We start from the raw sequence: 14,006 nt of genomic DNA, 5'->3' as shown, positions 1-14,006 counted from the left end.
GAACGTCCAAATTTCTGCCTGTAGTAATAATAATAGTTTGCCTCGGTCTAGAAAAGGGATCCCGTGTTTGCAGTTGTCTGGGCTATAGCTCGCGGGAAGGAGTAAAAAATTAAAAGTGCTTACTTTCATTTAAGGCAGAAGCGCAGTCAGCGTTGCAAATGCCGGCACAGTCACGCGTGCGTGCCGGCTAAACTACTGTATATGTGTATGTATATATATGTGTGTATGTATGTATATATGTATGTATGTATGTGTATATATACACACACAGAGAGCTTAAACATCTCGGCACATCCACATAATAATGACAAGGGGTGAGCTTTCTGGAAGGCTTTTAATGGATGTACCTCGTTGTAAACTGAAATATATACAAAAGAAACATACAGGGTGTACAGGTGTACAACCAAAGACAATAAAGAATGATTTACAAAGCAATACTTAGCAGACAGTGTACATTAAACAATAAAGCTTTAAAAGACACAAGACGAGTGATTTCCACGGTTGGATCAATACAAATAGAAGCGTGTAGACAGAGGTTCGGATTGCTGCGTACCACAACTAACCAGGCCCAGGGGTTTATATACCCAAAAGATATGCTTCGGATGTGACTGTAACAAGAGATAATGGGGTGCCTACATGAGACACATAGGGTGTATTCAAATGATTATTAGGCGACCTACATGCTTTACGTGAGTTTCATAGACATTTATGGCACTACTGTGAGTGTGGGACGTGACTGACAGGTGTGTTTATAAATGACAAGATGAAGGGGGAGCACAGTTCAACAACAGTACAGCATCAGTGGACACAGTGAAAATTACTGTAGAAGTGATAAAGACATACAGTGGGTACCCCCCTTCAATTTTTCACTCTTTGTTATATTGCAGCCATTTGCTAAAATCATTTACATTAATATTTTTCCTCATTAATGTACACACAGCACCCCATATTGACAGACAAAAAAAATAATTTTTGAAATTGTTGCAGATTTATTAGAAAAGAAAAACTGAAATATCACATGGTCCTAAGTTTTCAGACCCTTTGCTGTGACACTCATATATTTAACTCGGGTGCTTTTCATTTCTTCTGATCATCCTTGAGATCACCTTCATTTTAGTCCGCTGTGTTTGATTATACTGATTGGACTTGATTAGGAAAGCCACACACCTGTCAATATAAGACCTTACAGCTCACAGTGCATGTAAGAGCAAATGAGAATCATGAGGTCAAAGGAACTGCCTGAAGAGCTCAGAGACAGAATTGTGACAAGGCACTGATCTGGCCAAGGTTACAAAAAAATTTTTGCTGCACTTAAAGTTCCCAAGAGCACAGTGGCCTTCATAATCCATAAATTGAAGACATTTGGGACGACCAGAACCCTTCCTAGACCTGGCCGTCCGGCCAAGCTGAGCTACCGGGGGAGAAGATCCTTGGTGAGAGAGGTAAAGAAGAACCCAAAGATCTCTTTGGCTGAGCTTAAGAGATGCAGTCAGGAGATGGGAGAAAGTTGTAGAAAGTCAACCATCACTGCAGCCATCCACCAGTCAGGACTTTATGGCAGAGTGGCCTGTCGGAAGCCTCTCCTCAGTGCAAGACACATGACAGCCCGCATTGGAGTTTGGTAAAAGACACCTGAAGGACTCTGAGATGGTGAGAAATAAGATTCTCTGGTCTGATGAGACCAAGATAGAACTTTTTGGCCTTAATTTTAAACGGTATGTATGGAGACAACCAGGCACTGCTCATCACTTGTCCAATACAGTCCCCACAGTGAAGCATGGCGGTGGCAGCATCATGCTGTGGGGGTGTTTTTTAGCTGCAGGGAGAAGACGACTGGTTGCAATCGAGGGAAAGATGAATCAAGTACAGGGATATCCTTGACAAAAACCTTCTCCAGAGTGCGAAGGACTGGGCCGAAGGTTTACCTTCCAACAAGACAATGACCCTAAGCACACAGCTAAAATAACGAAGGAGTGGCTTCACAACAACTCTGTGACTGTTCTTGAATGGCCCAGCCAGAGCCCTGACTTAAACCCAGTTGAGCATCTCTGGAGAGACCTAAAAATGGCTGTCCACCAACGTTTACCATCCAACCTGACAGAACTGGAGAGGATCTGCAAGAAGGAATGGCAGAGGATCCCCAAATCCAGGTGTGAAAAACTTGTTGCATCTTTCCCAAGAAGACTCATGGCTGTATTAGCTCAAAAGGGTGCTTCTACTAAATACTGAGCAAAGGGTCTGAATACTTAGGACCATGTGATATTTCAGTTTTTCTTTTTTAATAAATCTGCAACAATTTCAAAAATTCTTTTTTTTTGTCTGTCAATATGGGGTGCTGTGTGTACATTAATGAGGAAATATAACAAAGAGTGAAAAATTGAAGGGGTCTGAATACTTTCCGTACCCACTGTATCTGTTCCATGGAATAAAGGCCAAAGAAATAGTGTCCCTCATCGGAGTTTTCTAAAGGATCAACTGGCAAAGAATGCAAGAGTCTGGTCTCAGGTATTTCTTTGGCCATACCATGTTGTAGTAAACTTTCTGTGTCATGTGGTTGGCTTTCTTTTGATTTACTTCTGTAATCAATTAGCTAATAGTAAACACACTCTTACTATGACAAAAACAGTACCAGGAATATGTGATAAAATGATAATTTTCAGAATCCTTTTGTTGTGAAAAATGTGTCAGAAACACAGAAGATGCTGATCAATACTTAACAGCTGTCTTGGCTTGACAAATAGATGTTTTCGGAAAGTTTTTTTTCTGTGCCCCATACCTTCCAATGTAAACTGCCAGAGTGGGCAAGATATTTTGTTTTTAATTTATAGAATGCACTTCGGAGCACCATTTATTCCTGCAATATACCACATTTGTGAAGAAATTAACTTCATCTTGGAAAATATTAAGTTTTACATTTTTTTGATGTGTCTAAGAGTTGTGAAATGCTTGTTAATTTTTTCTTAGTCCAAGCTTGACATTATCTTTACTATGTTAGATGCAATGATACTAAATTTAAGGATTCACTGTTCTGGGTAAGAAATGAAGAAAAGGATTCAGCTGACCCTCAGCAAATATCTTCTATGCCTATTGATGTCATTATTTTCTTCTGTTGCCAATCTTGAATTGTGTACAAGATCTTGGTTAATCTATGATAGATGTCCTGTCAAAACAGAATTCTGCAGACCATCTTTTGACTGTGACTTGTGAAGTGTCCAGTCCAGCTACATGTTGACTCAGCATGAATGAATCTTCTGGCATGTTGTTCTCTGGAGTTAGAAATTCAACAATAGCTGATTTGCAGTTTTTGGCGGGCGTATTGCGTTGGTTCTAAAACAAGAAATGTGCACTACAAGCATTAATAGCACAAAATGTTGAACTCGGCTTGTTTATTGCACAGTAGCCAGTCCTTGACCACTTACCAAATCTGCACTGTGGAGCACCTCTTTCATGTTTAGGCTCAGTACTTTTTGACTACACGGGTAAAGTGGCAAGAGTTCTTGCGAAGTATTAATCTATTGGATCAATTGTAGTCTGTGAATGGCTTTTGTGAAGTTAAGGGTTTGTATCAATGTTTGTATTAATGAAGTTTTGCTTTTGTTTTAGTATTACTGAGATATAATAAGTGTTACTGCTTCATTAGTTCAATTATGGTAATTCAGTGTTGTTTTCTGTCTTGAACAGAATTTGCACTTCCTTTTGCTGCTCCAGTTGACTTCTCTACATATCCTGACTACTTTTTGGTGGTGGCATATCCAACTGATGTTACTACTATAAGGACACGTCTTGTGCACAGATTTTACAGGTCTGGTATTAAATTTTCAAATATTACAAAACCGATCATTTTTCAAAATTATTTTCTTTTAAATGTGAAAGCAGATTTTGGAGATTAACTGTGACAGTACGGGTCGGCCCTGTGCTACTGAGTCCCACTGGGAGCCCCTTCAACCCGCTACTGCTGATAGTCATGCCTGGGATGAGTTCAGCAGATGAGGACAAATACATCAAGCAAGGAGATGGTGAAACAGTGCTCAGTGCTTTTATTAAAAACATTTCAACAGAACAAGGTGTACAAAAAGTGCAGTGCAAAATGTTCAGTAGATAAATACTCCATAGAAAGAAGAAATCCAATCAAATAAATATTCCTTAAAAAACCCAAGGTTAAAACCAACAGTGCAGAAAACTGTACCTTAAAACATGTGCCCTATTGCAGTCCATTAAAAGCACCATCTTCCCAGCTTATCCTTACAGACCTTGTAGTTGAGGAGGCACCTACCTGACAGACACAGCAATCTTTCTGCTGCAGCCAAGGAAAAGTGCACTGTCCGAGCCTCTGTCGCTGACTCCAGCTGCTTTCCCGGACTTATGCAGAGCTGCACTGTTCCTGGTCACTCCAGTTCCTTTAAATCACTCAGTGGAGCGAACCATCACTGCAAGAGTCGGCTGCACACTGTCCTCCTTGGGCTCTCCTCCTCCTGGCTGTCTGCCTCCTCACTCCTGCACGGGCTCTTCCCTGTTTCCTGCTTGCTTCACAGTCTTTTTTAACCTCCAATTTGTTTGTTCTATCCTTTTGGTTCTCTTTTTTTTTTTTTTCTCCTTTGACACTCATGCTTCTCTTTTATGTGCTGGGGAGCAGTTGCAAGTGTGATTACCTAATTGCTGACACGGGCTGATAATGACACAGACCGTTTGCATGTTCCGGCTGTCAAAGCAACAAATGGTCAGCTGACCGCCTTGCATCAACCCGGAGATGAGCCATCTTCTCTGAAGATCGCTTGCACCTTCTCCACTCCCCAGCATGAGCGCATTCATTTTTTTTTTTTATTATTTAAAATTGCCCATTTTTTTTCTGAGCCGCAGACCTGCTATACCAGGTAGGCATGGATAGGTAGAAGAGAAAAAAAGCTCCATTACAAAACAATAGGCAACCAGTTAGAATAAAACTGCTATAAACACAACCCACAGTAAAACAAAACGCAGTAACATTTAGTCTTACTCATGGTGTATGGAGTATGTATTTACACTTTAGTGTTGTTTAGCCTCGTCCATTGTGTGCTGTTTATGACATTTTAGAAGATTTTAAGATGTCGTTAGTCACACTTTGATTAATGTGTAATTTTTTTTTAACAGTGGACTTGTGCTTTTTAATGTGTTTTTATTTCACATTTTTAGGGTAAATTTAGAACGTTTTTCATAAAATTCTGGGACTATAAACATACAGTAAATAAACGATAAAATGATTAGTTCAAAATTGGACCCATGGCTAATTTGGTACAGCAGCTGTAGATCTAAACCATGTGCATCTATCTATTTATGGGTTGTCTGTCTGTCACGAAAAAACTTGTGAACGTCTGGGCCTTGAATCTTGATCTTGGTGTTACTCTAGAGCTTAAGAAGTGATACGCATAACACAGTCCGAGAATTGGAGGTGCGGGATACTTTGCCCATTTAATTGGGCTTTGGGTCCTTCTCGTGGCAGCGTGGCCACATGCCCTGGCTAACAGAAAAAAAATGACTGGGACAAATGGCAAAAAGAACCATGGTAATCTCTGCTGACAGTGAAATGTCTGACAGATCATTTTCATCACAAACACAAATAAAGTAATTTGCACAGGTCGATTTGTTTTTCTTTGCAAATGCAAGACATGCATTCTGAGCACAGTAGATGGTCATATACACCATTAGGACAGAACAAAGGTGGCAGCACCCTCAAAGAGTGACATGGACTGCTGTGTTTCGTGAGAAGTGCATGAACCACCTTTTTTTGAAGACCAGAGGTCCATGTGTTTCCTAATGTATATATAAAACAAATAAATGCTATATTTATGGAAACTGGAAAAATTAAACAAGAATCTTAACCTGATTGTCTTAGTTACAGTTGTACAATACACAATAACGTAATTGAAACATCATTTGAAATTACCAATGTTAGTCAAAGGGGTGAATTTGAATTTTTAATTAGTTTGGAAATATATTGCTTTTGCAGATCCCGCTAAATATTTCTTAATGGCTCTTGCTATGCCCTTACACCATGTCCTCACCTGTTAACCCTGTGCAGGGTTGTCTCATAAACTGGCAAACACACTTAGAGGCCTTATTAATATTTAGACTTGTAGACAGATTATTGAATGGCAAAAAACTTTTCATTTTTAAGCAGAATACCCATATTTGTAGACAAATTGAGATTACCAGTATGTTTATTGAAATATCCATATAAATGTACATTAGAAACCTTCAAGACACAGCTATCACAATAAAATAATGAATGTCAATTTTGACAGTAGTTTTATGTAGTCGTTTTGATCAGGTTGTCCTTCTAGGGACTTACAGTCATATGAAAAAGTTTGGGAACCCCTCTCGGCCTGCATAATAATTTACTCTACTTTCAACAAAAAAGGTAACAGTGGAATTTCTTTCATTTCCTAGGAACATCTGAGTACTGGGGTGTTTTCCGAACAACGATTTTTAGTGAAGCAGTATTTACTTGTATGAAATTAATCAAATGTGAAAAACTGGCTGTGCAAAAATTTGAGTACCCTTGTAATTTTGCTGATTTGAATGCATGTAACTGCTCAATACTGATTAATTGCAACACCAAGTTGGTTGGATTAGCTCGTTAAGCTTTGAACTTCATAGACAGGTGTGTCCAATCGTGAGAAAAGGTATTTAAGGTTGTCAATTGCAAGTTGTGCTTTCCTTTGACTCTTCTCTGAAGAGTGACAGCATGGCATCCTTAAAGCAACTCTCAAAAGATCTGACAACAAAGATTGTTCAGTGTGATGGTTTAGGGGAAGGCTACAAAAAGCTATCTCAGAGGTTTCAACTGTAAGGAATGTAATCAGGAAATGGAAGGCCACAGGCACAATTGCTGTTAATCCCTGGTCTGGTAGGCAAAGAAAAATACAGGAGCGGCATTTGCGCAGGATTGTGAGAATGGTTACAGACAACCCTCAGATCACCTCCAAAGACCTGCAAGAACAAATTGCTGCAGATGGTGTATCTGCACTGTTCTAAAGTTCAGAGCAATTTGTACAAAGAACATATATATGAGAAAGATGCCCTTTCTGCACTAACGCCACAAACAGAGTCGCTTGTTGTATGCAAATGCTCATTTAGACAAGCCAGATTCATTTTGGAACAAAGTGCTTTGGACTGATGAGACAAAAATTGAGTTATTTGGTCATAACAAAAAGTGCTATGCATGGCGAAAGAAGAACATCACATTCCAAGAAAAACACCTGCTACCTACTTTCAGATTTGGCTGAGGTTCCATCATGCTGTATGGCTAGTTCAGGGATTGGGGCCCTTGTTAAAGTCGAGGGTCGGATGAATTCAACCCAGTTTCAACAAATTCTTCACGATAAGGTTCAAGCATCAGTAACAAAGTTGAAGTTACACAGGGGTTGGATATTCCAACAAGACAATGACCCAATCCATTTCAAAATCTACAAAGGCATTCATGCAGAGGGAGAAGTACAATGTTCTGGAATGGCCATCACAGTCCACTGACTTGAATATCATCGAAAATCTATGCGATGATTTGAAGCAGGCTGTCCATGCTCAGCAGCCATCAAATTTAACTGAACTGGAGAGATTTTGTATGGAAGAATGGTCAAAAATACCTCCATCCAGAATCCAGACACTCATCAAAGGCTATAGGAGGCATCTAGAGGCTGTTATATTTGTAAAAGGTGCCTCAACTAAGTACTGATGTAATATCTCTGTCAGGGTGCCCAAATTTATGCACCTTTCTAATTTTGTTATGATGCATATTTTCTGTTAATCCAATAAACTTAATGTCACTGCTGAAATATTACTGTTTCCATAAGGCATGTCATGTATTAAAAGGAAGTTGCTACTTTGAAAGCTCAGCCAATGCTAAACAAAAATCCAAAGAATTAGGAGTAGTTCCCAAACTTTATCATTTGACTGTAGGAGTGAATGTGATGTTGATATTCAACTGTTGCTGTATGTATCTCTTTGGGGGAGAAAAATATTCATGCATCTATCTATATACAGTGTATATACACTCAGCAAAAAAAGAAATGTTCCTTTTTCCAGGACTGTGTATTTCAGCAATAATGTTTTAAAAATCCAAATAACTTTACAGATCTTCATTGTAAAGGGTTTAAACAATGTTTTCCATGCATGTTCAATTAACCATAATCAATTAATTAACATGCACCTGTGGAATGGTCGTTAAGACCTTAACAGCTTACAGAAAGTAGGCATTTAAGGTCACAGTTCTAAAAACGCAGGACACTAAAGAGACTTGTCTACCGACTGTGAAAAACACCCAAAGAAAGATGCCCAGGGTCCCTGCTCATCTGCGTGAACGTGCATTAGGCATGCTGCAGGGAGGCATGAGGACTGCTGATGTGGCTAGGGCAATAAATTGCCATGTCCGCACTGTGAGACACCTAAGACAGCACTACAGGGAGACAGGAAGGACAGCTGATAATCCTCGCAGTGGAAGAGCCCGGATCTCAATCCCATTGAGCACGTCTGGGACCTGTTGGATCGCAGGGTGAGGGCTAGGGCCATTCCCCCCAGAAATGTCCAAGAACTTGCAGGTGCCTTGGTGGAAGAGTGGGGTAACATCTCACAGCAAGAACTGACAAATCTGGTCCAGTCCGTGAGGAGGAGATGCACTGCAGTACTTCAAGCAGCTGGTGGCCACACCAGATACTGACTGGTACTTTTGATTTTGAGCCTCCCTTCATTCAGGGACACATTGTGAAACATTTTTAGTTTATGTCTTATGGTGTTGACTCTTTTAGTGTTCATACAAATATTTACACATTATGTTTACTGAAAGTAAAAACAGTTGAAAGTCAGAGGACGTTTCTTTTTTTGCTGAGTATGTGTGTGTATATATATATATATATATATATATATATATATATATATATATATATATATATATATATATATATATATAATATATATATATATATATATATAATAAAATATATATATATATATGATATTCATTTTTTCTTTATGCACTCAAAATTGGATTTTGTTGCATGTATTATTTTATATTTTATAATTATGTACTGTCCTCTGTTCTTATAAGTAAGATTGTGCCGTGAATAAACTGAAGTGATTGTTCTGTATTTGGACATAGTACATGAGTGATTGAAACTGAAATACTTGAGTTGGGTCTGACTGCGCTCTTAGATAGCTTTTGTCACAACACCTAAGAGCTGTGTATGTTTACATCTCTAAATTTTTTTTTTTTTTCTGCATTCGTGATGTCTGTGCAAAGGTCTGTGGCTCGAAGCTCCTAAGTAATTTAAAAGGATTTGAACTTGAAGTTAAATACCATTTTCTTGTGAATTACAATGTGTATACATTTTGTGTGCAAATCATAGTCATAAAATTAGAGGCAAAAGCAGAGTTTCCATCCTTGAAACATTTTTAGTAAATGTTACAATAATGATGATGATAGTATGCTAATGTAATAGTATGATCCAGTGGTATAAATTACATAATAGCTAGTTAAATTTCTACCATTGATTAGTCATTTTGAAACATAATAACAATAATATTAAAGGTTTAACTATCATATAAATTTGTGTTTTATGTATGATTGCTGAGATATTTTGTGTTGAACACAGGGGAATTTCTCTTTTTTCATCCCCAGTATGTAGCCAGTTCTGGCATGGTCTTGAGCAAATACTGTATTTGTAAATTCATGGAATAGTTTACATATGGAAAGGCATTTTACGTTTAAAAAAAAGTACTTAAATTACTAGAATTTCTTTAAGGAAAAGTAAACTAATGTCCATGTAAGTTGCTTTGTGAAAAATTTCAGATTAGTAATTGTTAATTGTAAAGCTTGTGTACTATTACTGGATAGAGGTTGTATTATTGGGATAATAAATATTTTAAACTGTAATTTCAAATTGTAGGAGAACATCTGCACTGATATGGGAAGTGAAACAATTTGAGCATAATGCTACAGAATATCATGGAGGGAATAGTGAAATTACAAAAACTGTAAAGAAGATCGCTACCATTCTTGTTCACTTTATTAAGTGAGTATTTACTTTGCCTGCTTTAGAATATAGATAACTGCCCTAAAATGCATTAAATATGTTATATATCTAACCAAGTTTTTTTTTTTTCAGCAAACAAGATTGTGTAAATATTAACGATGTTTTAGATGAAGAAAATAGGAGAGTAGAGCAGGTAATGTATAAATGTTTATTCGTATCTTATCTGCCAATTTTTTCATAAAATATAAACAGAAAAACTATTCCAAACCTAATACCAAAATCGGCAAATTTCTGCAAAATCTAAACATCTTGTCTTTCAAACGTGAATTAACCTCCTTAGCGTTACATTTTTATTCCAAAAAAAAGTAAAAAGTGCTGCATTTTTTTAGCTTGGAAAATGACATTTTCATTAAATCTCATCTTCATACTGTAAAATACTAAAAGTATAAAGCCTGAAGTGTAGAAAGTATAATAATAATTATAATAATAATTTGAACAGCACACTCCACATGACCTTGTCATCACAGCTGATGAAAGACGTTTCTTGCAAGACGCCATTATGAGGCTAGGAGAAGACGTGCCTACCCTGTTGCCCGGGTAATACTCGGGCCTGACGCTTACACAAGACATGCCAATACCATTGCTCGAATTACACTGCTGTTGGCACTTTTACAGCCTAAGTTAACCTCTGGTCTTGCGTGAGATGCATCTATACAGTTGCCCGAGTTAGATAGATAGATACTTTACTAATCCCAAGGGGAAATTCACAAATTTTTACTCTTGGGACTAATGCTTTTAGCATTGTTTTTACAGCTTGAATGACTCTTGGGTGTAACGCTAATGAAGTTAAACCAAAATTTTAATAGTAATTCCTTTTTGGAGGTTCAGGTTAAGTTGCTACTGCCCATGTTTTAACTCTCTCTCTAGCATGTCTTCTGTCTCTGTTAATTATTAATAAACTGGTCTGTACCTCTTGCATCACTTACTTTCAATACACCTTTTTCACATTTTGTTATGCTACAGTGTGGATTCTTGAATCATGATTCAGTACATTTGACAACAACAAAGTCCTATAGTTGCTTCTCTCTACTTTAATTTATTAATTTTCTAACTAGACAAATTGAATTTTATTCCCCAGTTACGATTAGGAAAACAAAAATCTAATAACTCCAAAATTATTCTGTTTGAACAAATATTTGGTAAAGCACTTTTGGCAGAAATTGCACAAGTATTTCTTTACCAGTTAGCACCTGATAGTTTTAGAGAATTGGAAATTAATTTGTTGGCATGCATTTTACTGTACCTAAATCATTATTGTCTTGTTCATACAACTGGTAGAATACAAATTTCAGGGCATTCCAATACAATCATCTACCCTATTTGGTGATTCTCTTTTTATGATACACATTATATGGTTCACTGTAGTGGTGTAATGAATATTAACAAACCATGGAATAAACAAAAGGAGCAAGATAAAGATTTGGGGTAGCCACCTCATATACTTGAAATAAGCAATGAAATGGAGCAATAATCACGGTCTTTACAGACTGAATTCACAACAAATCTGAATACAAGGAGTCAACATGGCATTTAAATAGAGGGTTCACAGGAAGGGTGTGTCCAGGTGGAAGATCTGGATGTAAGGTCTTCAGGTGGGATTTCCTTCTGTAGGTCAGAAGTGAAGGAACGACAGAAGGTGTTAGTGCAGGGGTCCTCAATCCCAGTCCTGGAGAGCCACAGTGGCTGCAGGTTTTTGTTCTGACCTGGTTGCTTAATTAGAAAGCAATTCTTGCCAATAAAGCACTAACAAGCTATGACAATAAATTAACTCTGCTATGTCAGGTCATTCCCATATCCTAGATTTTCTTTCCCTTTCTATCATGCAAATGATTTGAAGGCTAAAATGGACGAGTAATTCTCAGTCCTTCACTTTTTTCTCTTCATTTTTCTTCCAAGTATTTAATTAAACCCAATAGTGCAGATAAATACACACAGGTGTAAATGTAAATAAGCTAAATGGAGAAATGCTGCTCTCTCTTGTCATTTGCATGTTATTGATAATAAGGAGCAATTAAAATAGCTGTTTAAGACAAAATTAAGCAATAAGGGCTCAAAATCACTAAAGTGAAGCAGAAGTGTTACTTTAGCAATAAGTGCTTTTTATTAAGCAACTGGGTTGGAGCAAAAACCTGCAGCCACTGCGGCTCTCCAGGACCGTGATTGAGGACCCCTGTGTTAGTAGGCTGCACCATCCCTTAGTCTGATGGACTATTACAATTATTTAAGCCTATCACTTGCCTTCCATTTGCACTTGTGTGACAAAACATGTAAATTATGTGCAAAACTGTCTATACTGATCTCTTTTTTGCTTATACATTACATAAAACATGAGAAACAGGTAACAACTTGTTAGATTAGCCTTTTAAAAATTGTTCCCACAATTTCAAATACAGGAAACTTTCCTTTAATTGTACCTATACAAAATATATTTAATATCATAAAGACAAAAAATGAAATTCACAAGAAGTCACCAGTATTTATTAATGTAAAACTGAAAGGTAAAAAATGTTTCATGTGAACAGGTGATTTTTGTGCTTTTTTTGAATTTTATTTAGCTGATTGTTTAGTAGATCAGTGTTGAATTTCTATTTTTATGTAAGCAGTAATATTGATCTTATTTATATTTATATTGAGAAAAGGAGGATGGCCCTGGAACTTCAACAAGAAGACAACAACATCAGGCAAGACTTTTATATTTTTTCAATTTAATTCCTTATAATAAGTATAATATATATATATATATATATATATATATTTATATATATATATATATATATATATTTATATATATATATATTTATATATATTTATATATATATATATATTTATATATATTATATATATATATATATATATATATTTATATATATATTTATATATTTATATATATATATATATATATATATAAAATATGAAAGGATTTCTTTTCAATTTGTGTTAAATATAGCTTGATTTTCATTTTCTCCACTGCTCCTTCTAACTTCTTAATCCTCTCCTTTTGAGTTAGCAGTACCTGGACAGTTGAAGCTGGCTTGTTTGTAGTAAACTATACCTCTGCCGTAACATTACAAGTACTAGCATTCTTTTGCAGCTTTGAGCTTTAGGAAATGCTTTATAGTGCTTGTTTGATGAAATGGGAAATGTCCCTGTTTTTCAACAATGTGCATTTCCCGAAGTAGAAGAGTTTGAAATTCTGATTACATTTGATTAGTTTGTATCCATTGCATTCCACATTAACAGGATTAGGCCTTTTTTGTTATGAGATTTTTTTTTCCATGACTCTCACAATTAAGTTGAAACCGAAAACGAGGCTTGCTCTTAATTCAAATATTTTTCTGCATGATTAAATATAATTTGAAATTCGAGTGAACTATTACTCTTGAAAGAGAGGCACTTAATGCAAACTTCATAATTGACATTTTTAGTGTTAAAATGTGTTTTTGGAGAAGAAGCACACATTATGCAAGGAAATTACATCTGAAATATTTTAAATGAGATTTTTCTTTCAGTTTAGCATGAAAGTCAAGCAAATGGGAAGAGGAAATGCAGGCAAGGCCCAAAATATTTGCAGGTTTTGAAAATGACAAACAAAAATAGACTGTATGGTAACTGATAAAATTGTTTTTACTTGAAAAAAAAAAAAAAACGCTTTATCTATACAGGTAAATGATTTAGCTTGATGTTCATGTTGCAGCTTTAGTATGATAGTCTTAATTGTTTTACTTTTCAAAATAATGAGAATGGGAAATAAGACTTCACACTTTTTTGCCTCACATTATAGCGCCAAGATGATAAAATTCAAGCAGGAAATAGTATTGAAGACTGGAAAATACAGTGTAAAGCCCTGTTAGAATATATTTTTCTTTGTGAGGACTCCGAACCTTTCCGTCAACCTGTTGATCCCAATGACTATCCAGTGAGTCTTTGTTTTTTCATTCATTTCTA

General features: G+C 36.4%; 1 protein-coding gene across 1 annotated transcript in view; it reads left to right on the top strand.

Annotated features, from left to right (window-relative positions):
• The window catches only part of LOC120523286 (bromodomain and WD repeat-containing protein 3-like), a 146,445-nt gene that overhangs the window by 92,425 nt on the left and 40,014 nt on the right, over window positions 1–14,006 (top strand). The window contains 5 exon segments of the mRNA XM_039744473.1: window positions 3,682–3,802; window positions 9,915–10,040; window positions 10,134–10,194; window positions 12,701–12,742; window positions 13,843–13,977. Of these exon segments, the coding sequence (XP_039600407.1) occupies window positions 3,682–3,802; window positions 9,915–10,040; window positions 10,134–10,194; window positions 12,701–12,742; window positions 13,843–13,977 (485 nt within the window).

The sequence above is a fragment of the Polypterus senegalus genome, chromosome 2, assembly GCF_016835505.1.
Source record: "Polypterus senegalus isolate Bchr_013 chromosome 2, ASM1683550v1, whole genome shotgun sequence".
NCBI lineage: Eukaryota > Metazoa > Chordata > Cladistia > Polypteriformes > Polypteridae > Polypterus > Polypterus senegalus.
The sequence above is the reverse complement of the archived record's forward strand: the minus strand, read 5'-3'. Positions and strand labels throughout refer to the sequence as shown.